We start from the raw sequence: 24,623 nt of genomic DNA, 5'->3' as shown, positions 1-24,623 counted from the left end.
AATGACCTTACTATCCCGCTGCGGAACCTGAGCTCCATCCATTTATTCCGCAAGCAACTAAAAACCTGGCTCTTCTCTAACATGTAATTTCTTTTCCCTTACTTTTCCACTCGATTTATAAATTTATGTAAACCTTTTCCTACCCTTTCTCATTTTAAGTTCTTGTAAACCGTGCCGAGTTCTACTTCCGTGGAGATGATGCGGTATATAAACTTAAGGTTTAGTTTAGTTTAGTTTAGTTTCTTCCGTTCGTGTTCCGGGACAGGCCGCTCGGCCGCAGCCCGAAGGCTTCTATTTTGCGGCGGCTATTTTTCCTTCCATGTCCCGGCCTGCTACGGGCTTCAAGAGGTGTATCAAGTGTCAGCGTGCGATCTCTCTTATGGACCCTCACGGACGCTGCCTCAAGTGCCTTGGGCCGAAACATCATCCTAGGTTGTGCCTGCCTTACCAAACACTTCAGCCTCGTGCTTTTAAGCGTCGTTGCATTTTGGTGGACAAGCTCTTCGAGATGTAGTCTTCTACGGATCCCTCAACTTTGAAGGCATCTTCGGCCTCGACTCCCACTGAGGCTCCTTCTGCGCCTACTGCTTCCACCTCGAGCCTCATCAGATCTTCGTCGTTTGTAGCGGCTCTTGCTTCGACGTCATCTGCTGTATCTTCCCCTGTTTCCTCAGGTCAGATAGCTCAGCAGTCGGTTCCGCCGGTAGTGATTAAAGTGTCTAAGACTCCCAAGTCGAAGCATGCTCACACTACCTCGAAGGAACCTCCAGCCAAAGCAGGTGGTCCAGTTTCAGACGCGGATCCATCCTTGCCGGCTTCTTTCCAGACCATGTTAGAGAAGCAGTTTATTCAGTTCCTTACTAACATGGGGCCCAAATTGCTTCCTCTTATCCAGCCTGGGCATTCAGCAGACTCCCGCGAGATCGAGCCGCTTCCTTTGCCCCTGTCTGAACTTACACACTCTTTGCAGGGAGCAGAGTCTCTGCGAGTGTCTGGTCTGGCATCCAAGCACGTTAAGCAAGGAGCAGATTCTTTGCGAGTGCCTAGACAAGAATCCTCACACTCTATTCAAGGAGCAGAGTCTTTGAGAGTGCATCGAGGTTCCTCCACCAAGCCTCTGGAGCTTAAATCTACAGCCTCTAGTCCTATTCATACATCGGAATTGGCTGCCCACGTCTCCGAGGTGAAGTCTCCTCGATCCTCGAGATCTGGTTCCAGACACAGTTCTCAACGACATTCGAGGCCTTCATCGAGGCATCTTTCCAGGCATAGTTCTTCGTCTCACGACAGACCATCTTCCTCGAAGCCTCGATCTACTCCAACCTCGACCAGACCATCCACTCCTCGTTCGAGGTCTCCGATGCCGGACCTCGAGGATGTCCCGGTCTCGATTGCCTCGTCCAAGTCACCAGGTTCCTATGATGCCTTTTTCCCTGCCGAAGCTTCATCTTCGACACAGGCTGCCTCGACGTCCTTGAGTCCTTCTTGAGGCAAAGCATTGGCAGATCAGCTATCTTTCTTGTCGTTCCTCCGACAGATGGCTGTAGACTTGGATATTCAATTGGATACTGGCTCCAAATTTTCTAAGGAGTATCTCGAAGTAATGCATCTTCCTCAACCTCCGGCAGAGTCTCTTAAGCTTCCATTTCATAAGCTTTTGAATCAGACTTTTGGTCGTTGCATGGAAACACCTTTTTCTATACCGGCTGTTCCAGGAAAATTGGACTCTAGGTATAAGACTGTGCATCGCAAAGGGTTTGACAACTCTCAGTTATCTCATTAATCCCTGCTCGTCGAGTCCTCCGTGAAAAGGTCCCATCCTTCCAAGATTTACGCCACCGTCCCTCCTGGAAGGGAAGGGAAAACTATGGACAAATTCGGACGTCACATCTACCAGAATGCTATGATGTCCTCTAAAGACCTCAATTATAATTTTCAATTCATCACTTACTTTGAATTCCTTATTTCTCTTCTACCAAAGTTTTTGAATTATTTGGATACCCAAATGCATTTTGAGTTTCAGGAAGTCATTGTTTCTTTATCTCAATTACGTTTGCATCTCCTCCAATCATCTTATGATGCCTTCGAGTTATTTGCCTGAGTGGCTGCTTGCTCGGTAGCTTTGTGTCGTCTTGCCTGGCTTCATACCATTGACATGGACTCTAACCTTCAAGACCGCTTGGCTAACATTCCTTGTGAGGGCAACGACCTCTTTGATGAATCCATCGAGGCAGCCACCAAGAAATTATCTGACCATGAAAAACCATTTGCTTCTATAGTCAGACCTAAGCCAAAGCCAGCTCCTGCTAAGTCTGCACACCCTGCTCTTATCTATCAAAGGCGTTTTGCTCCAAAGCAGGCTCCTTACACTCGTCCTTCTCTGAAAAAACAGCAACCTCAGAAGCAACAGAAACCCCATCCTTCTCCTGCACCTAAGGCTTCTCAGCCTTTTTGACTGTTTACAACAGAGCATAACCTCCACTGTTCTGTCTCTGTCTCCTTTTCCCCCTATAGGAGGTCGTCTCCATCATTATTACAACCGATGGACGATAATTACATTCGACCTCTGGGTGCTTACCATCATCAGGGAAGGATATTCTCTTCATTTCACTCAGGTTCCACCAGAGCTTCCTCAAAGAGAGTATCCTTCCATTCCATCCCAGACCGCCCTTCTTCTTCAGGAAGCTCAAGCTCTGCTTTCTCTCCATGCCATCAAACCAGTTCCCTTGGAACAGCAGAACAGGGGGTTTTACTCCCATTACTTCCTTGTTCCGAAGAAGACGGGCAATCTGCGGCCCATTCTGGATCTCAGGGCTCTCAACAAATTTCTAGTCAAAGAAAAGTTTTGAATGTTGTCCCTGGCATCTCTTTATCCCCTTCTCGAGCAGAACGACTGGTTATGCTCTCTGGATCTCAAGGAGGCCTACACTCATATCCCCATTCATCCGGCCTCCCGTCAATACCTCAGATTTCGGGTGGGGAATCTGCATTATCAGTACAGAGTACTACTCTTCGGCCTGGCCTCGTCTCCCAGAGTGTTCACCAAGTGCCTGGTAGTGGTAGCGGCATCTCTCTGAAACCATGGTCTTCAGGTATTTCCCTACCTTGACGACTGGCTCATCAAAGATTCCACATCTCAAGGGGTTATTGTAGCGACCCAACGGACTACCTGGTTCCTACAAAGTTTGGGATTCGAAATCAACTTTCCCAAATCTCAACTTCAGCCCTCACAGAATCTACAATTCATTGGAGCTGTTCTGGATACTGTCCAACTCAGAGCATGCCTTCCACAGCAATGTCTGGAAGCTCTTCTTCAACTTTGTCATATAGTGTCTTCCCGCTCTTCCATCTCAGCGAGACACATGATGGTACTTCTGGGTCACATGGCCTCCACAGTACACGTGACTCCTTTTGCCAGACTTCACCTCAGAATTCCTCAGTGGACCCTGGCATCTCAATGGACGCAAGTTTGCGACCCTCCTTCTCGACACATTTCAGTCACTCCTTCCTTGAAGAAGTCTCTCCGTTGGTGGATGCTCTCTTCCAATCTTTCCAGAGGCTTGCTTTTTCAAATGCCCCCTCATCAGAAGGTCCTCACGACAGACTCTTCGACCTACGCTTGGGGCGCTCATCTCGATGGTCTCCTTTCTCAAGGCCTCTGGACCAGTACGGATCGTCAGTGTCATATCAATCAGTTGGAATTCAGAGCGATCCTCAAAGCTCTCCGTGTTTTTCAACATCTACTTCTCGACACAGTAGTCCTTGTTCAGACGGACAACCAAGTCGCCATGTATTATGTCAACAAACAGGGAGGGACAGGGTCTGCCTCCCTTTATCAGGAAGCTCTGGAGGTTTGGGACTGGGCAATCCGCCACAACACCTTCCTCAAAGCTGTCTACATTCAGGGGGCAAAGAATTGCTTGGCGGACAACTTGAGTCGTCTACTGCAACCTCACGAATGGACTCTCCATTCCTCGCCTTTTCGTCACATTTTTTCACAGTTGGGAACGCCACAGATAGACCTCTTTGCATCTCCCCACAACTGCAAACTGCCTCAGTTCTGCTCCAGGATATACTCTCCTCATCGCCTCGAGGCAGATGCTTTTCTTCTGGAATGGACGAATCTTTTCCTCTATGCATTTCCTCCATTCCCTCTCATTCTCAAGACTTTGGTCAAATTGAAGAACGATCATGCCACCATGATTCTAATGGCTCCTCGGTGGCCGAGACAACCCTGGTACTCCCTTCTACTTCAACTCAGCAGCAGGGAGCCATACCTTCTACCAGTTTTTCCTTCTCTGCTTACACAGAGTCAAGGATCTCTGCTTCATCCCAACCTGCAGTCTCTACACCTGACAGCCTGGTACCTCTCAACGTAACCCCTCTTCAGTTTTCTCAATCTGTAAGAGACGTTTTAGAAGCTTCTAGAAAGCTTACAACTAGACAATGCTATCACCAAAAATGGACTAGATTTTCTACATGGTGTTTTTCTCATCATAAGGAGCCTCAGCATTCCTCCTTATCTTCTGTTTTGGACTATCTTTTTCACTTATCCAATTCTGGCCTCAAGTCTACATCTATACGAGTCCATCTCAGTGCAATTGCAGCTTTCCATCAGCCTATTGAAGGGAAACCCCTCTCTGCTCATCCGGTGGTTTCCAGATTCATGAAAGGACTTTTCAATGTCAAACCTCCTCTCAAACCGCCTCCTGTGGTTTGGGACCTCAATGTTGTCCTTACTCAACTCATGAAGCCTCCATTTGAACCAATTGATAAGGCTCATCTGAAGTATCTCACTTGGAAAGTGGTATTTCTCATTGTCCTCACTTCTGCTCAACGAGTCAGTGAGCTGCAAGCTTTAGTTACTGACCCACCATTCACGGTGTTCCATCATGACAAAGTTGTTCTTCGTACTCATACGAAATTCCTACCTAAAGTGGTCTCAGAATTTCATCTCAACCAATCCATCGTACTTCCAGTGTTTTTTTCCAAAGCCTCATTCTCACCCTGGAGAATCAGCTCTTCATACTCTGGACTGTAAACGTGCTTTGGCCTTCTACTTGGAACGCACCAAACCACACAATTGCTCCTCAACTTTTTGTTTCCTTCGATCCAAATAAGTTGGGCCATCCTATTTCTAAGCGTACCATCTCCAACTGGATGGCGGCTTGTATCTCTTTCTGCTATGCCCAGGCTGGATTACCCCTTCACAGTAAAGTCACAGCCCATAAAGTCAGAGCAATGGCAGCTTCAGTAGCTTTCCTCAGATCTATACCTATTGAGGAAATTTGTAGAGCTGCTACTTGGTCCTTGGTTCATACCTTCACTTCTCACTATTGTCTGGATACTTTCTCCAGACGGGATGGACAGTTTGGTCAAACAGTATTACAAAATTTATTCTCCTAAATTGCCAACACTCCCACCATCCCATTCTGGTTAGCTTGGAGGTCACCCATATGTGAGAATACCTGCCTGCTTGTCCTGGGATAAAGCACAGTTACTTACCGTAACAGGTGTTATCCAGGGACAGCAGGCAGCTATTCTCGCAACCCACCCACCTCCCCTGCTTGGCTTCTCTGCTAGCTATCTGAACTGAGGAGATGCGCCCTACGCTGGGCGGGAAGGCACTCACGCAAGCGCGGTATGGGCGACTCGAAACTTCAAGTTTCTTCAAGCAAGTCTGCATGTGAGGCGTCCGCATCTGGGCACCGTCGATGACGTCACCCATATGTGAGAATAGCTGCCTGCTGTCCCTGGATAACACCTATTACGGTAAGTAACTGTGCTTTCTCCTTACTCCTTCTAATAGTGAATCCCCTAGCAAAGATCTTCTGGATTAGATGGATCCTGATCTTATGGAGAAGATTGCCCCAGAAACAATTCTCTTGCCCAAAGCCTGAGCTTAAGAGCGTATGTGAAGCACTGTGGTGACTGGTTGCTTCAGGAGCATGTTGTACCTCAGGTTTGCTTCCATCAAGCACTGTTGAAGGATTTGTATCCTTTGAATTCAAGGACTCCTTTAGTCCAAGCTGTGCCTGTGCATTAGTAGATACTGGGGTGTGACCCAGAATGTAGTTTCTGGTTTGTTGAGCTGAGTCTTCAGAACCATTGTGGCTAAGCTGGATCTCCTCCATCATCAGGCCTTGTGTGTGCTTCAAGTGCCTGGAGTCGGGCTTTGAGAATGGCTGCCTCTTTCTGCTGCTGGAGCATCTCCAAGGTCAGGACCAACTTGGCTTCTCTGTATGCAGTCTCAGCCTCCAACTTGGCAGCGTCAGCCAAGCAGCAGCCACCTTTCTTTCTTTTGCTGCTGTTTTAAGTCTTCTTAGTTCCAGGGCTGCTTCTTGTTCACAGTAGAGAGCCTGTGCTCTAGTGGTCTGTGCTTTCATTCACAATTTTATTAAGGTGGTGCTCAAGGAGGATCAGCTAGAATAGTTTGTCCATTTTGTCCCAGAAGATCTAGATGACTTAGATGTGTGCCAGGAAGAGTGAGAATATTTAGACATATGGTTGTAAGGGTCTACTACAGTTTCATTCTCTGTCTTCCTTATGGCCTTTGTTACTGTTACTCTGTGCTTCTGATCTGTGACTTCTTGACATTTCCTTTCCAAAATACTCTGCTTGTGTTGGTTTTACTTAAGAACTGGATGTACTCTGCTGCCCTCTGCTGGTAACTGGATTGCAGTTGCAGTATGTGGGCTTCACTAACTCTGCCTCTAAAATACTGAGTATGGGCTAGATTCACAAAGCAAACCGATCGTGTATCGATCGGTTAGTGACCCCTTAGCGACCAAATTCCCCTCCGGCCCGATTCACTTACCTCTCTGCCGACCATCCTCCGATCCGCGCATGCAAATGAGGGGAGGGACATTCAAAAGTAGGGAAGGCAGCGATTCACAACATAATAGTGAGTAAACTTATGGAAACACTAATTAAACATAAATTAGAAACGATCCTGAACAAGGAGAATCTATGTGATCCCCATCAACATGGATTTACAAAGGGAAGGTCCTGCCAATCCAATCTAATCAGCTTCTTTGACTGGATAACAAGAAAGCTGGATATGGGGGAGTCCCTGGACGTCGTGTACTTGGACTTCAGTAAAGCTTTTGATAGCGTCCCACACCGCAGGTTATTGAGCAAGATGAGTTTGATGGGATTAGATGAAACATTAACTGCATGGGTCAAAGACTGGCTAAGCGGTAGACTTCAGAGGGTGGTAGTTAACAGTACCCTCTCCGAAATGTCGGAGGTGATCAGTGGAGTGCCGCAGGGCTCGGTCTTGGGCCCGATCATATTTAATATTTTCATAAGAGACCTGACTCAGGGGCTTCAAGGTAAAATAACATTATTCGCCGATGACGCCAAATTATGCAACATAGTAGGCAAAAGCACATTGCCCGACAGTATGATGAGGGACCTACTCTTACTGGAACATTGGTCCTCGACTTGGCAACTAAGCTTCAATGCCAAAAAGTGTAAGGTCATGAACCTTGGCAGCAGAAATTTGTGCAGAACTTAACACCCTAAATGATGAGACCTTAGCTAGGACTGCAGCAGAACGAGACTTAGGAGTGATCATTAGTAAAGACATGAAAACTGCCAGTCAAGTGGAGAAAGCTTCATCCAAGGCTAGATAAATGATGGGTTGTATCTGTAGAAGTTTCGTCAGCCGGAAGCCCGAAGTCATAATGCCGTTGTACAGATCCATGGTGAGACCTCATCTGGAACATTGTGTACAATTCTGGAGGCCACATTACCAAAAGGATGTGCTGAGAGCTGAATCGGTTCAGCGAATGGCCACCAGGATGGTCTCAGGACTCAAGGATCTCCCGTATGAGGAAAGGCTGAGTAAATTGCAGCTATACTCACTCGAGGAACGTAGAGAGAGGGGAGACATGATTGAGACGTTCAAATATATCACGGGCCGTATCGAGGTGGAAGATGATATCTTTTTTCTTAAAGGACCCACGGCCACAAGAAGGCATCCGCTGAAAATCAGGGGCGGGAAATTTCATGGTGACTCCAGGAAGTATTTCTTCACTGAAAGGGTAGTTGATCATTGGAATGATCTTCCACTGCAGGTAATTGAGGCCAGCAGCGTGCCAGATTTTAAGAAAAAATGGGATAGGCATGTGGGATCTTTTAGGGGAAGAAGTTAGGGGGGTGGGTCATTAGAGTGGGCAGACTTGATGGTCCGTGGCCCTTTTCTGCCGTCATTTTCTATGTTTCTAAAATTCTCGATCTGACTGGACTGGCCAATCATCTCCTAAAGCGACTGCTGGGGACCAGTTGCACACTTCTCTACCGACTCTCCTGCTTCATTGCCCTCTCTGCCCTGCTCTCTGCTGCCCCGTTCTCGCTGCCTGTTTCAGGGGCTGCAGAAGCCCTGGGGCAGGGGTGAGAGCAGTGCCTGTTGGCTCCCTTGCTTCCAATTATGCTGCATACATCTAGCAATGTTACGGAAATCAGTATTAGCAGGACATTACTGTAGATGTGGATACGTTAAAAACACATGCTGCTCTCAAAATTAATTAATATATACTGTACAATACATCTGTGCACTGCCATAGATGTGCCACTCAATTTTCATACAAAGGCAAAACGACACGAAACCTTTTAAATAAACATTCAGTGCAATAAGGGGGCCAAATACGAGAAAACTTATCTCTTCTGCCTTCCCTGCAGTGTGAGCCCATGGGTTTAAAGTGGGGCTGCACGCTGTAGGGAATAGGTTGACGCTGCCTGAGATAGGAGCAGGAGCAGGAGAGTTGGACCCGAAAAAATAAAGGACACAAAACTCATGCGTAGACTATCTGCAGGGAAAGCAGATGGTCTGCGCATGCGTGGGGATCGCACACCAGCAATCTGGACAGGCAGATAGGGGCATTCCTCCGATGGCCCCCATCTGCATATTTTTGTTTCCTAAATTTATCGGTCCTGCCCAAATTGGGCCCGGATGGGTTCGTGAATTTAGCCCTATGTCCTTTTCCACCTTCTGTCATAGCCTGGCTAGGTTGGACAGGTGTTTTTCTTGTTCTGTTTGGTAAATTTCCAAAGCCTATGGGGTTAGCTTGCAAGTCCTTTTCACCTTGGTCTCAGTTGAAGCTGAGAAGGGTTTGTGGGCATTGTGTTTGCATTTTCTATTGGTTCAGTTTGTGTGTCTCCTACAGCAGACTCTTTTCTTAGATCAATCTGTGCAATGGTAAATTCTGCCATTGTATGCTTGTTTGCTTTCCTTTGTTGTGAAAGGAATTAGCTTTTGTGTTAGAGAAAGCTAGGGTTACGGTCAGGAAGGATAGAGCAGAGGAATTGGCTATGCTGGGGCTTGTTTCAAAGCTTCTCTTTGGTTTTGATTTGCAGGGGAGATGTGTCTTCACCCTTTACTGAAAACAACTCTGGATCAAATTTCAGTTGCCCAGAAGTAGGAGGAGGTGGGAGGGGCGAGGAGGCTCTGAGTCAGAGACCTTCCCAGTGAGTCTGTCTCCTAGCAACCGATAGTTCCCCACCCACAGCAGAAGGGAGGGGGGAGTAAGCTCCTCTACTAGTCATAGGTGTGAAATTGCAACAGGGCTACCATATGGCTCTAGCAAAAGAACAAATTGAGACATCCGGGTTTTACTTCTGTTGAAAGCAATGAAGTAAAACCTGGATGTCTCAATCCGTTCTCATTTTTCTGGAGCCATATGGTAACCCTAAAACAAGGACTGTATAACTTTTAGGTAACTTACCTAAAGGTTGCTCTTCAACTACAGCAACATTGATTTAAACCCAGCTTTTCTTATTTAGTATCTCCTACTATGCGTAGTTGAAATGTCCACAAGTTCAATCAATTTCTTTATTCAAAGTGCTTAGAAGAGGGTTAAAAATACTTTTATTCTTTCTAACCTCTCTCCTTGCTTTGAGTCACTGAGGAAAAGTGATTAATAGAACAAAAAGGTGGGTCATAGACTTTAATTGCTCTCTGAAATGTGGCAGAGGGAATGCTTTTTGTTCTCAGTGTCTCAGAATGCTGATTTTAAACCGTCACAAAACTTGCTTTTCTTGTTACATGCACTGATATATTCTCATTTAATTCAGAAAAACATTGCTTTTCTTATCTTTTTGAGATCTTTCACTGTTTCAAAGTTAACTTCTACACAAACTTGCTAGGTCACACAAGTCCACAAGACATTAGTTTGATTCTGGTCTGAAAGTTGCTTGCTGTTTGATAGCTCTTTGCTGATGAAATAGAGTGCAGAAGGCTGTCCTTTCAGATGCACTTTATGCTAGATGGAATTTGTTATATCCCATTTAATTTTCAGCCTTTTCACTGTGTGTTAGAGATAGAAGCATAAATGTGACTGATTCTCAGGGAGCACCCAAAAGGCTAGGGGAGAGACGAGAAGAGACCGGTAGAGACAGAGCTTAGCAACAGGTAGCAGAAAGGGGGTCATACCTAATATGACCATTTAATTTTTTTATCAAAATGGGACATCTGTTAATTGTCAATCCCGTTTAGCCTCACTCTAATCCTGCCTCCAATTACTTCCATTCATTTTTTTCATGTACACATAATATCTTAGTAATTCATAATAACCATAAAATTTTAAAAAAGCACATTATACGCAGAGAAAATGTTAATTATCATTTATATTTGGGGGGGTTCAAAGATGTCAAGGCAAATGACTTTAAAATATGCAATGTCACCTCAGTAACTATAGAAAAATAGACAAATATAGACAGCAGATATAAATTCTCAAAACTGACATTTTGATCTCTAAATTGAAAATAAAATCATTTTTCCTACCTTTGCTGTCTGGTGATTTCATGAGTCTCTGGTTGCATTTCCTTCTGACTGTGCATCCTTTCTTTCTGCACTCGGGCCCAACAATTGTCCCTTTCTATTCCATCTCTCCTTCCTATGTCCTTAGTGCCCCCAGTGCCTCTTTCCTATGTCCTTAGTGCCCCCAGTGCCTTCTTCCTATGTCCTTAGTGCCCCCAGTGCCTTCTTCCCATGTCCTTAGTGCTCCTTCCTATGTCCTTAATGCCCCTTCCTATGTCCTTAGTGCCCCCAATGCCTCCTTCCTATGTCCTTAGTGCCCCTTCCTATGTCCTTAGTGCCCTCAGTGCCTCCTTCCCATGTCCTTAGTACCCCCCAGTGCCTCCTTGTTATGTCCTTAGTATCCTTTCCTATGTCCTTGGTGTCCCCAGTTCCTCCTTCCCATGTCCTTAGTGCCCCTTCCCATGTCCTTAGTGCCCCTTCCTATGTCCTTAGTGCCTCCTTCCTATGTCCTTAGTGCCCCTTCCTATGTCTTTAGTACCCCCAGTGTTCCTTCCTATGTCCCCCTCACTGCCTTCCAGCCTTTATCCCATCCCCTCCTCTGAAGCCAGCTAGCCTACCTCTCTCCCTCCCTGCCGCGCTAAAGCCAGCCTACCTGTCTCCCTCTCTCCCTCCAGAGCTGAAGCCTGCCCCCTCCACCCCGGACAGTCCCCCGCTGCTGCTACCTACCCACCAGTACCGAAGTCAGATTCATTGGTCTGTAGTTTCTCGGATCTCCCTTCGAACCTTTCTTGAAGATCGGCGTAACATTCGCCACTTTCCAGTCTTCCGGAATCCTAGAGTTCTACTTTAAACTAACATGAAGCTGCCGGAGGCAGAACACTCACTACCTCAGCGGTACTAAATTCTAGAAGAGAAAATTATGTATTACCTACCTATACCACAATGCTATTCAGTCCCCAAGGTCCACAGGCAGGCCAGGTTTTCGGTGTCAGGTCAAAAGCGCGCCGGGACAAAGGCGCGCCAAGACAATTGAGTGCAGCGCGCGCCACCGCGCCGCTCTAAATTTAGAGCGGTGCGGCGGCGCACGCTGCGCTCAATTGTCAGTGCGCGCTTTTGTCTTTCGCGCCGTTGTCTATGAACCCAGGTTTTCAGGATATCCACAATGAATATGCATGAGAGAGATTTGCCTGCACTGCCTCTTTAGTGTGCAGATTTAACTCATGTATATTCATTGTGGATATTCAGAAATCAATTAACTTAGGAGGGTTTAAAAAAAGTTTGGCTAATTTTCTAAAAGAGAAGGCCATAGGCCATTATTGAGATGGCTTGGGGAAATCCACTGCTTATTCCTAGGATAAGCAGCATAAAATCTGTTTTACTACTTGGGATCTAGTTAGGTACTTGGGACTTGGGACCTGGGTTGACCACTGTTGGAAACAGAATACTGGGCTTCATGGACCTTTGGCCTGTCCCATTATGGCAATTCTTATGTTCTTATGAAATCCTGGCCTGCCTATGGACCTTGAGGAACAGAATTGAGCAGCCCTGCTGTACCATATCACTATTATGTTACAGGTAAGATAAGGACAGACTTTCTGGCCCAGTTATTTCCCACTCCCTCATCTTAAACCCACTAAGTCAGGGTTATGGCTAGATCCTACAGTCCAGCCCCGTCATCTGCTATCATCACAGGCTCTATGTCATACCCTTGATTCTCAGTTATCAAAATATGTCACATAAGACAGCATGCAAGTAAGGTCTCTAAAGCTGTATTTCACATAAAGCCTTACTACTAGACTGTCCTATCTAATCCCAGCAATAGCACTTGTTTCATCAACTCCTACCGTTCATGGGCTGTTGTGGTTAACGTGTATCATGAGTGGATGAATGGAAACTTTTCAATGACCCAACGTGATAACTGTGGAGCAGCACGAGCCATCAGTGCGAGAGGTGAAGGTCAGCTGCACAATTTGGTGCGGGACAATGGGCATGCTACCGTGGAGCAACTCACCATCCAAATGAACCAAGGGGCTTCCAGATATGTGTCCAAAATGACTGTGCAGCTAAACCTGTTGCTAATGGTGCTCCAGAGTAGACGACCCATGCTTATGAGGGCTCATCACAAAAAATGGCTGCAATTTGCACAGTACTGACATTTGACTAGTATAGGGTTGCCTTCTCCAATGAATCACATTTTGAGCTCAATTGACGCTGGCGTGTCAGGCATTAAACTGCTGAAAGCAAAATATCCAACAACCATTGTTGAATGTACACAAGCTGGTGGCAGCAGCATTATGGTCTGGGGAATGTTTTCTTGGTATGGTCTGGATTCATTGATACCTCTGGAAGACACTCTCAACCAATATGGGTATCTCTCCATCCTTGCCGATCAAGTACACCCATACATGTTGAGGGTCTTCCCTATGGCTAATGGGATCATTCAACAGAACAATGCAACATGTCATACCACCAGAATTGTTCATGAGTGGTTTGCAGAGCACGACCAAGACTTCCAGCTACTTCCCTGGCCTCCAAATTCTTCAGACCTTAACCTAATCAAGCACATTTGGGACCACATCGATCGACATGTTCGACAACTGGATCCACCACCATGCACCTGTCAGCAACTGTTGGATGCACTGCAGTCTGCATGGCTCCAGATACCTCTAGCAACCATCCAGCATCTTATTGAGTCACTCCCTTGGCATCTGGCTGTCATCTGTGCTGCCAGAAGTGGTTATTCTGGATATTAGCAGGTGGTCATAATAATGTGACTCGACCTTATAACAATTTAAATAATGAAAGACCATATTTTACCTCCCAACAAAATAGCCTAAACACACATTCTATAAAGGCACCAAAAAAAAGTGCACTAACATAACATAACTTTATTTTTGTATACCGCCACAATCAAAAGAATTCTAGGCGGTTTACACAAGAGAGAGAGAGAAAAAAAAAGTGCTATTCTATAAATGGTGCTTCAAGTTGGGTGCAATTTATAGAGTGTGGCAGGGGAATGTGACACAGTGGTTAAAGCTACAGCAGCACCCTTAGATTGTGGATTCAAACCCACGCTGCTCCTTGTGACCCTGGGCAAGTCACATAGGGCTAGATTCACAAAGCAAACCGATCGTGTACTAATCGGTTTGTGACCCCTTTGCAACCAGATTTCCCTCAGGCCCCATTCACTAACCTCTCCAGTGATCCGCTTTGAATCCATGCATGCAAATGAGGAGAAACGCATGCAAAGTAGGCAGGAACGCGATTCACAACACAAATTTGGGACACCGATTGGGCTGGCCGATCAAGAATAGAAGCGACTGCTTGGGACCAGTCGCACAGGTCTCTGCCGACTCTCCTGCTCCATTGCCCTGCTCTCTGCCCCAGTGCTGTCTAGGAAGAGGTTTCAGGCACCGGGGGAATTTTGTGGCTCCTATCCCTGCTCTGCTCTCTGCCCTGAGCTCTGCTTTGGAGCCGATTCTAACAAGAGAAGGCAGGAAGTATGACTCTTTCTGCCACCTTCCCTGCAGTGCGAGCCCGCGGGTTTAAAGTGGGGCTGCACACCGCAGTGCAGCCCCACTTTAAACCCGTGGGCTCGCACTGCAGGGAAGGCGACAGAGAGCAGGAGAGTCTGGGTGGCGAGAGCAGGAAATTCATGTTCTGTTCGTGAGGTCACGTCAGAAATTTACCAAAGCAAGCACATGCCAGCTGTACAACTCGAGCAAAAGCCTTCATGTCCCAGCTCCTGAAAAAAAAAATAATAATCTATGCCAGGCCAGGAGGTTCAGCACATGCAAAAACCATCTACAGATGGTCTGCACATGAGCTGGGATCGCTATTGAGCGATCCGGACAGGCAGATAGGGGCATTCCTCCTATTGGCCCCATCTGCATATTAGGGTTTCCTGGATTCATTGGACCTGCCCGGATTGGGCCCGATCAGGTAGGTTCGTGAATCTGGCCCTGAATCCCCCATTGCCCCAGGTATGTTAGATAGATTGTGAGCCCACTGGGACAGACAGGAAAAAATGCTTAAGTACCTGAATAAATTAATGTAAACTGTTCTGAGCTCCCCTGGGAGAACAGTATAGAAAATTAAATAAAGTGTTGCATAATTGTCAAATCTGGGCCCCGGCTGAATCAAGTTGATTAATTTTTGATATCCCGCAAATCATGTAACAGCTAAGCAGTTTTCATAAGATATAATACAGTGGTACCTTGGTTTACGAGCATAATTCGTTCCAGAAGCATGCTCGTAAACCAAAATACTCATATATCAAAGCGAGTTTCCCCATAGGAAATAATGGAAACTCGCTTTGATATGTTCCCACCCCCCGAGGCCAGCGGCGCTGCCCTATCCCCCCCCCACGAGAACCAGCATTGCTCCCCCCCCAAAGGCACCCTCTGCGATCCGGCACCCTCCCCCCCCCCCGCGATACAGCACCCCCCGCTGTGATTCGGCACCCCCCCCCCCCGCCACTTCTTACTGTCATCTAGGCCTCGGCACCAGCACCGGCATGTCCTGTGCGTTGGTGCCGGTGCCCGAAGATCGGCCTCCTCTTCTTGCTGGGCCTTGAGCATCTGCGCATGCTCAAGGCCTGCGAGTTCACAGTCTCTCAGAGATCTCCGAGAATCTCGGAGATAGCATGAACTCGCAGGCCTTGAGCATGCGCAGATGCTCAAGGCCCAGCAAGAAGAGGAGGCCGATCTTCGGGCACCGGCACCAACGCACAGGACATGCTGGTGCTGAGGCCCAGATGATAGTAAGAAGTGGCGGAGGGGTGCCGAATCGCGATGGGGGGGTGCCAGATCGCAGAGGGGAGGGTGCCGGATCGCGGGGGGCGCCGCTCGCAAATCGAGGCATGCTCGGTTTCCGAGGTGCCGATTTTGCCAATGTTTTGCTCGTCTTGCAAAACACTCGCAAACTGGTGCATTCGTAAACCGAGGTACCACTGTATTCTTAGATTACTCCTGAGACTATCACCTTTTAACTTCATCCTATGCTCTCTCATTCTTGATCTTCCTTTTGAACATAGAGACTCACCTCATGCGCATTTATGCCACGTAGGTTTTCAAATATTTCTATCATATCTCCCATCTTCCACCTCTCTTCCAAAATATACAGATTGAGATCTTTAAGTCTGTTCTCATACGCCTTATGACGAAGACCACGCACCATTTTAGTAGCCTTCATCTGGACCGACTCCACCCTTTTTATATCTTTTTGAAGGTGCAGTCTCCAGAATTGTACACAATATTGTAAATAAGGTCTCACCAGAGTCTTATACAGGGGCATCAATACCTCCATTTTCCTACTGGCCATACCTCTTCCTATGCACTTCTAGTTTTCACTGTAACCTTTTTTACCTGTTTTGCTACCTTAAGATCATCAAATATTATCATTTCCAAGTTCTGCTCCTCTTTTGTGTACAAAATTGTGATATTCCCTTGGGTTTTTGCAGCCCAAATGCATGACCTCACATTTCTTAGCATTAAATCTTAGCTGCGCTGAGGAATTAGAGGGAGCAAGAGCAACTGGAGATCTCTTACCTGGATGAGGCCACTAGACCACCAGGAAATTTAAAAGGTAGGCCTGGATGGCCCAAGGGGATGCACCACTAGATCACTGGATAATTTAAAAGTAGACCTGAGGACAACCTTTAAGTGGTGGTAGGGTTGAGGGGTTGTGATGGGAGAAGGTGGTGGTGGCTGGCCCCGGAGGTAGACAGGCAGCGCGAGTTTTGGTTTCAGTTAAAAATGCACTGGTATTTTTGGATGACAGCCAAACCCAGATTTTGGGTTAGTTTCATGCTGAAACCAAAATTGGGCATGCCTCCACTAACAATGCTGGCTGTTAATAATAATTAGGCACAGTAAGGCCAAAGTATAGAGTAAACCGATGACCATTTTCAGGAAGGGATAAGAAAATGACAAGATAAGTAGTCTATAAATACAAAATGAAGTGGTAACATAAGAATAGCCTTACTTGGTCAGACCAGTGGTCCATCTAGCCCAGTATCCTGTCTTCACAGAGGCCAATCCAGGTCACTAGTTCCTGGCAAAAACCCAAATAGTAGCAACATTCCATGCCACCAATCCAGGGCAAGCAGTGGCTTCTCCCAAGGGTAGTTTCCTCCAGGAACTTGTCCAAACCTTTTTTAAAACCAGCTGCATTAACCGCTCTTACCATATCCTATGGTAATGCATTCTAGAGTTTAACTATTCAGTGAGTGAAAAATTATTTCCTGCTATTGGTTTTAAAATTATTTCTCTGTAACGTCATTGCGTGTCCCCTCATCTTTGTAAATCTTGATGCAGTAAGAAATTGATCCACTTGTACCTGTTTTACACCACTCAGGATTTTGTAGACTTCAATCCTATCTCCCCTCAGTCATCTCTTTTCCAAGCTCAAGAGCCCTAACCTCTTTAGTCTTTCCTCATCCCCTTTGTCATCTTAGTCACTCTTCTTTAAACCTTTTCTAGTTCCGCTATATCTTTCTTGAGATAAGATGACCAGAAATGAACGCAGTACTCAAGGTGAAGTCGCACCATGTGCATTACGAGGCATTATAACATTCTTACTCTTATAAACCATCCCTTTTTAAATAATTCCTAGCATCTTGTTTGCTTTTTTGGCATTGCTGCACATTGAACAGAAGGTTTCATCGTTTTGTCCACAATGATACCGAGATCCTTTTCTTGGGCGCTAACCCCTAAGATGGACCTTAGCATCTGGTAACTATGATTTGGATTATTCTTCCTAATGTGCATCACTTTGCATTTGTCCACATTAAATTTCATCTGCCATTTGGATGCCTAATCTTCCAATTTCCTAAGGTCTGCCTGCAATTTTTCACAATCTGCATGCATATAAATTAGAAAATGTTGCTCAGAGGATACCAAGAATTACCAATCCATCAAAACTATTTCATTATTTTATTCTTATGTTACATGCACAAGCATTATTGGTAGAAATCCTCACTCCCTCTTGGTGTGTGCCTCTCCTCTCTTATGTTGGACAGAAGCCTCCATCTCCCTTACTAAATACTAACCCAATAGACAAGACTGTAGCTCAGTATTCCTCTCCCTCTCTCATTTGGGTGGCATCAATTTTATGCTCCACTCACAGTATTATCTCTTTTCTGACTTCTTCATCATGCTGTTCCCTCATGCTTATGTTTTCACTTTGGGACAGAAAGGTTGATAAGATCCTGAGAGGGTTCTGTCTCCTGTTACTTAAGGTGCCGCCACTCTCCAGCTCCACTGCTTCCAGCTTTCAGGTCCTTTCCCTGATAAGCAGTGTTCTGTGGCAGCAATGGCCTAGCCATGAGTGGACCTGGGTGGGCCGGGGCCCTCTCATTTAGGGCTCAGACCCACCCAGCAGCTACTCACCCTTACAGTAACTGACAGGGATCCTCGAGCTCTACCAGCTGAAGATCTCATGCAAGGATCCCAGAATTAGAGAATGACATGGGGACAAATTTTTTTCCCATCCCCACGGGAATTCATTTTACCATCCCGCCTAGTCCTTTTCCTGTCCCTGCCCCATTCCTGCAAGCTCTGTTCTCATCTGCACAAGCCTCAAACACTTTAAAATCATAAGTATTTGAGGCTTGTGCAGTTAAGACAGAGCTTACAGGAATCGGGCAGGGACAGCGACAAAACTCACGGGGACAGGATGGGGAAATTGAGTTCCTGCGGGGACTGGGACAAATTTGTCCCCGTGTCATTCTCTACCCAGAATTCCCTGCTGTAAAGCTCTGCAGTTGGTGACAGTGTTCCTGAGCTGCCAGTACCAGCACCCCACTTGCATTTCAAATTCTCTCATGCATTTTTATGTGAGTGTCCTGAAATCCCAACTGACTAGTGCTCCCCATGACAGGTTAATATGAAAAAAACCTGATAAACTCTCTGGGAGCTTCTTTCTAGCATTTCTTTAATGTGTGCTGCTCTGAAAACCCTTTTTATTTTCAGCGTTTCCTTCCTCTATTCTTGTTTTCATTTCACACTTTGTTTTTGTGCTAGGTGCTCTAATACTCTGAGCAGCAGTGGCGAGCTTCATGTATTTCGCCCACGGGACAGGGATGAGATGGTGAAGAAGGTGATTGAGCCCATGGCCTGTGACGGTTTGCGCACCATCTGCATCGCCTATCGAGACTTCCCTGCTGTGCCAGAGCCAGACTGGGAGAACGAGAATGAGGTGGTGGGGGACCTAACCTGCATCGCTGTGGTGGGCATCGAGGATCCTGTCCGACCAGAGGTGCATTGCCAATGTCAGCTAGTAAAGAGATTCCACTCTTATCCTCCTCCTGCCACTGGGAGAAAATATGTCAGAAATAGAGGAGGTCATTGTAGAAGGCTTGTGTGGCTTTTGCGTGTGTCAGTGTGCTACAGCGGAAATGTTGATTTTGCAGTACTACTGTTTACGTGGGTGGAAGCCAGGGGATGGCCAGATTTGAAGGGAGGTTTTATGATTATGATGTGGGTGTCCTGGGCCCCCAAAATATGTCTGGCTGATATTCAAAATGATTAACCTGGCCAGAAACAACCACCAGCTGGTTAAATCACTTGTTTATGGCTATCTGGTCATTTTCAGCAGAAAATGACAATTAGCAATTAATTCAAAATCAGCTACCTTGTGGATATTCTAGGAGCAGAATAGGTTCAAGTTAGGGTTACCAGATGTCTGGAATTACCTGGACATGTCCTCTTTTTAGAGGACTGTCTGGGTCCGGAAAAATTTAGAAAACCTGGCACTTTGTCCAGGTTTTGGATGGCCTTGGCTCTGCCAGAGTTCGGGGGTCACGTCTTGAGGGCCTACGAGCATGCACAGATGTGACACGATGATGGCACATGCAAGCATTTGATGTTATTGCATCACATCTACACATGCTCAGAGGTCTTCTAGATACGATGCCTTGCTCCAGGAAGAAGAAGAGATTAAGTTGTGTGGGGGTGGAGGCTGGGGTTGTGGGGGCAGAATGGGGTGGGGCCATGTGTCCTCTTTTTTTCAATAAAAAATATGGTAACCCTAATTAAAGTGCTGATATTCAGCCCCTTACCTCATAAGTAAACTGCTTAAATCGAGCCACATAAAAAGCAGGCCTATCTTTAAGTGGTTTGGCTTATGCAGACAAGGGTTGAATTTTGGACTTCGCTGACTATATGTTAACCAGCTCCAAAACAAAATAATAAATATTCAATGCTAAAACTCATATAGAGCCCAGCATTGAATGTCTGAGAATAACACCGGCAGTAGGCAGCAAAATGCTCACTGCCACTGGCTGAATATAGGGGGGGGGGGGGGTATGTGTACTTAAACAGATCACAACCCAAATACTCTCACTTGATTACACAGCAAGTGAGATTTTTTTTTTTAACAGAGCGGAAATGGATCTCAGAAACCTGCTTGATATTCAATGGAATCCCACAAACCAAGACTTAATGGGTCCAGATTTCAATGGTCAACAAGACTAAGAATGTTATAATGCCATGGTGCGACCTCATCTGGAGTACTGCGTTCAATTCTGGTCTCCTTATCTCAAAAAAGATATAGTGGCGCTAGAAAAGGTTCAAAGATGAATGACCAAGATGGTAAAGGGGATGGAACTCCTCTCGTGTGAGGAAAGACTAAAACGTTTAGGGCTCTTCAGCTTGGAAAAGAGACGGCTGAGGGGAGATATGGTTGAAGTCTACAAAATCCTGAGAGGAGTAGAACAGGTACAAGTGGATCGATTTTTTACTCCGTCAAAAATTACATAGACTAGGGGACACTCGATGAAATTACAGGGAAATACTTTTAAAACCAATAGGAGGAATTTTTTTTTTTCACTCAGAGAATAGTTAAGCTCTGTAACGTGTTGCCAGAGGTTGTGGTAAGAGCAGATAGCGTAGCTGGTTTTAAGAAAGGTTTGGACAAGTTCCTGGAGGAAAAGTCCTTAGTTTGTTAATGAGAAAGACATGGGGGAAGCCACTGCTTGCCCTGTGTCAGTGGCATGGAGTGTTGCTACTCCTTGGGTTTTGGTCAGGTGCTGGTGGCCTGGATTGGCCACCGTGAGAGCGGGCTACTGGGCTTGATGAACCATTGGTCTGACCCAGTAAGGCTATTGTTATGTTGTTAAGTTCACTGATTCTGGAAAACCTCTCTGATGTAGTTGTAATTGTATTCTATTTGTGAATACTTTATGTGATACAAAACTTATTCACCAAACTTGTAAATAAATATGTTTAAATAACTAACTCGCAGTGGGAGTATTTGGGTTGTGATCTGTTTAAGTTGATCCCATGTTCCAACTTTTTTTTTTTTTAAGGATATATGTACTTCTCATTTTATAATAGAAAATGCATATATAGTTTTATAAAATTTCCCCATCAGCATTTACACCTGCTTCGTGCCATTTATAAGTGTTGGCTACCTGCTCATTCGAACCTGGGGGTCAGCAATTGAGCGGGTAATTAGGTCTGCTCATGTGACTTTGGTCTTCACTCTCAATCCGCAAAATTCACCAACGGGTCAGATTTTCAGGGTATGAATATGCATGAGAAAGATTTGCATGCTGTGGAGGTAGTAGGCATGTTGAAAGACTGACCCATTGGTAGCTTCCAAGAACTGGGAGTGAAGACCAAGGATTTATGATGTCTAATACTACCTCATAAATGGTTAAAAAAAGAACTATACCATGTAACTCCCTAACTGGCTACTCTTGCATGTATAGTTTTATGAGCTCTGGCTTTCATGTGTGTAAGGCCCTGCATGGAACCAGTAGCGTAGCGAAGGAGTTTGGCGCCTGGGGTGGTTGCACCTGGCTTTGCTCCACAGTGCACCCACCCACCTACACACACATTCTTCCCCACCGCTTGAGCACCCCCCCTGCCCCCATCTGAAATGTTCACTGGCAGTAGCAGCTTCTTCCACTTGCTGCTTGCACCGGCCTTGACACCTTTATGATGTCACATCCTGATCCTGAGACTAGGAAATTATGTCAGAAGGGAGCCAAGGCCAGCACGAGCAGCAAGTGGAAGAGGCTTCCCCATTCAAGAGGTACGCAGGGGTAAAGAGAGGAGGAGAAGCCCCAGCACCCCCTGCAGAGATGCGCCTGGAGAGGTCCACCCCCCTCCTTACTGTGCCACTGCATGGAACCGCTTCCTTGTTTGATTTTCTGAAATGGCTGTGCTGCTGGACATGCTGGAAGATCCATGTACATTTTCCAGCATTTTAACACTTATTGTATAAATGGCTCTCAGGCTTATATTCAGACTGCAGAAGATTGCCAGCGATCTCTTGTGGTCAGTGGCGATACCAGAAATTCAGTGCTGGCACTGTATCCAGTGACCAGCATTGAATTTTTGGTTTGTTTTTGGCAGGCTGAGGCATAGCTGACTACACTAATATTCAGGAACTAGCCGGCTAAATCTCAACAGCCAAAGATATACCACCCTTTTAGGCAGTTGTTTTTGGCCACAAAAACCCTTGGCCAGTGAGCCACTGAATATTGGCAATGACCAGCTATGTTGCGTGACAGCCGGTCTCTGACCAGCTCAAAGACAGGGATATTCAGCAAAAGATAGCCAACTATCTCCCGCTGAATATCTGTGGATAGCTGGCTATGTGCTATTTAGATGGCCAGGAGCCTTTCCCAGCTGTCTAAATAGCGCTGAATATCAGGCCCTCTGTGTTCAGCAGAGCCTTTTGTAAAATACTTGGGGAATTATGAAAGTCTTGATATGGACATGCCAATTCCTTTCTAGATAGGGTTACCAAACGTCTGTATTAACCCCGGACATGTCCCCTTTTTAGAGGACTGTCCAGGCATCTGGACAGGTTTTCAAAACCCAGCACTTTTCCAGATTTTGAAAACCATTGAGCTTGGGGGCCACATCTGCTGGGCATCTGCACATGTGCAGATGCGATGTGATGACCTCATGCACATGCATGCTACGTCACTGCGTCACATTCGCACATGTGCAGATGCCTTCCAGATGTGGCCCTGAAGAGAAGGGGTTTGTGTGGGACTGGAGTTGGGATGGAACGGGGTGGGCCATGCGTCCTCTTTTTTTGAGGACAAAATCTGACAACCCTATTTCTAGATGCCATATTAAACTTTGGGGTTAAAATATATTATGATAAATCTGCAACTAGACTAGAGTTCCTTGCCTGTTATGGCCAATTATCTAGATATGTTGTAAATATGTTTATTCAAAGCCCTGTCCCTTGCGCTTTCACCACTGATATCTATTTATGACGGTCACAGGCTTTCCCTCTCACTCCCCCACCACTGACGGTACTTAAGTCTGTTCTCATTTCCTACACTCAGTGCAGTGACAGTCCCTGCCATCTTTGCCTCCAACTCACCCTTCAACCACTTCACCATCGTTAAAACACTTTTTTTTTAACTTCCAGGTCCCTGAGGCAATACGCAAGTGCCAGCGGGCCGGCATCACTGTCCGAATGGTGACAGGGGACAATATCAACACGGCCCGTGCCATTGCAGCAAAATGTGGTATCATCCAGCCTGGTGAGGACTTTCTGTGCCTGGAGGGGAAAGAATTCAACCGGCGCATCCGCAATGAGAAAGGAGAGGTAAACTACTGTTTCTGAGGTAGGAGTGAGGGCGGCTGGAGAAAAGGGGCTGAAGGGCAGAGGTGCACAAGGAGAAAGAAGTGGTGGACAGAAATATTTTGCAATATAAGAACATAAGAACCCATACTGGCTCAGACCAGTGGTCCATCTAAACCAGTATCCCTGGTATTCTGTTTCCACAGTGGCTAATTTAGGTCACAGTACCTGGCAGAAACCCAAATAGGAGCAACAATCCATGCTACCAATCCCAGGGAGAGCAGTGGCTTCCCCATGCCTTTCTCAATAGCAGACTGTGGACTTTTTGCAAGTACAGTAATTCTATAAGATGCCCAAATTTAATGTTGTCAGCAGTACTTAGGGATGATATGTTGTTATAACCAAGACTCTTATCAGGTTTCGCTGCCTGGTTGGCAAGGTGAAGGCTTGACAATTTAGGCCTTATTCTAAAATGGTCCCTAATAGCGTCTATTTCCTAGGCACCATTCGGCATCATTGTCAATCAACTGTGCTTAACTTGACATAGGCATCACTAGGTGTCCTAATGGTTAGCGTTGGTATATTAGGCCAGGGCCAGGATCTAATTTACCAGTGCCTACCACAGATGCCTGACAATGCCTAAGGCATATTTCCATAGCAACAGCAGCATATGAATTGAGAGACTAGTGGTATAGCACACATCTACCAGCAGGTGGCGATAGAGAACTGATTAACAGGTTCACCTTTTGGATGGAACATTCCCTGTACCTTTAGTATCTTCTGTCTCCAGCAGGCAGATGGTCACTATCCAACTAGCTCCTGGCTGTATATTTTCTCCTGTTGAGGATTCTCTTCAGTGAGACAGGTGTGTCTGGCTGAACGGTGCCGACTTTAGGGGTTACACCTGGGCCCCCCCCCCCAGGTCCCTGCCCCACCCTCTCTCTGGTGGTTGAGGGCTGATTTGGTCTCTATTTTTTTCTTCTTTCCCTTTGTTGTTAAAAAAAAAAAAAAAAAAAGGTGAGACCACATTTGCTGTATAGGATTTCTGCCCTGCCAGTGTTGAGCTACCGGCATCTACCAGCACTCACAACGAAGTTGATGTGTTTGGACTGAGTGGCGTAATAGTAGTAGTAGGATAACGGGCAGGTCAGAGGCTAGCACTTACACATATGGTGAGAGCATTTATAGCAGCCTTTCATTCAGTGTAGGGGTGTGCAGCTAAAGCTAGGTGTGAAAATGTGGCCTTACACTAGTATCTATAATGGCATTAGAATCTCGGAGAGAGCAGGAGCCAGAAGGCCTTGAG

The 24,623-nt window shown here is 46.1% G+C and overlaps 1 protein-coding gene across 5 annotated transcripts in view; it reads left to right on the top strand.

Moving 5' to 3' along the window:
* ATP2B3 (ATPase plasma membrane Ca2+ transporting 3) overlaps positions 1-24,623 on the top strand; it is a 255,538-nt gene that overhangs the window by 158,505 nt on the left and 72,410 nt on the right. For all 5 annotated transcript variants that reach the window (XM_033921090.1, XM_033921115.1, XM_033921099.1 and 2 more), the window contains 2 exons: positions 18,787-19,021; positions 23,162-23,341. In XM_033921090.1, coding sequence (XP_033776981.1) covers positions 18,787-19,021; positions 23,162-23,341 — 415 coding nt within the window. The remainder of the gene's footprint in view (positions 1-18,786; positions 19,022-23,161; positions 23,342-24,623) is intronic.

This window comes from Geotrypetes seraphini, chromosome 1, assembly GCF_902459505.1.
Source record: "Geotrypetes seraphini chromosome 1, aGeoSer1.1, whole genome shotgun sequence".
NCBI classification, from domain to species: Eukaryota; Metazoa; Chordata; class Amphibia; order Gymnophiona; family Dermophiidae; genus Geotrypetes; species Geotrypetes seraphini.
The sequence above is the reverse complement of the archived record's forward strand: the minus strand, read 5'-3'. Positions and strand labels throughout refer to the sequence as shown.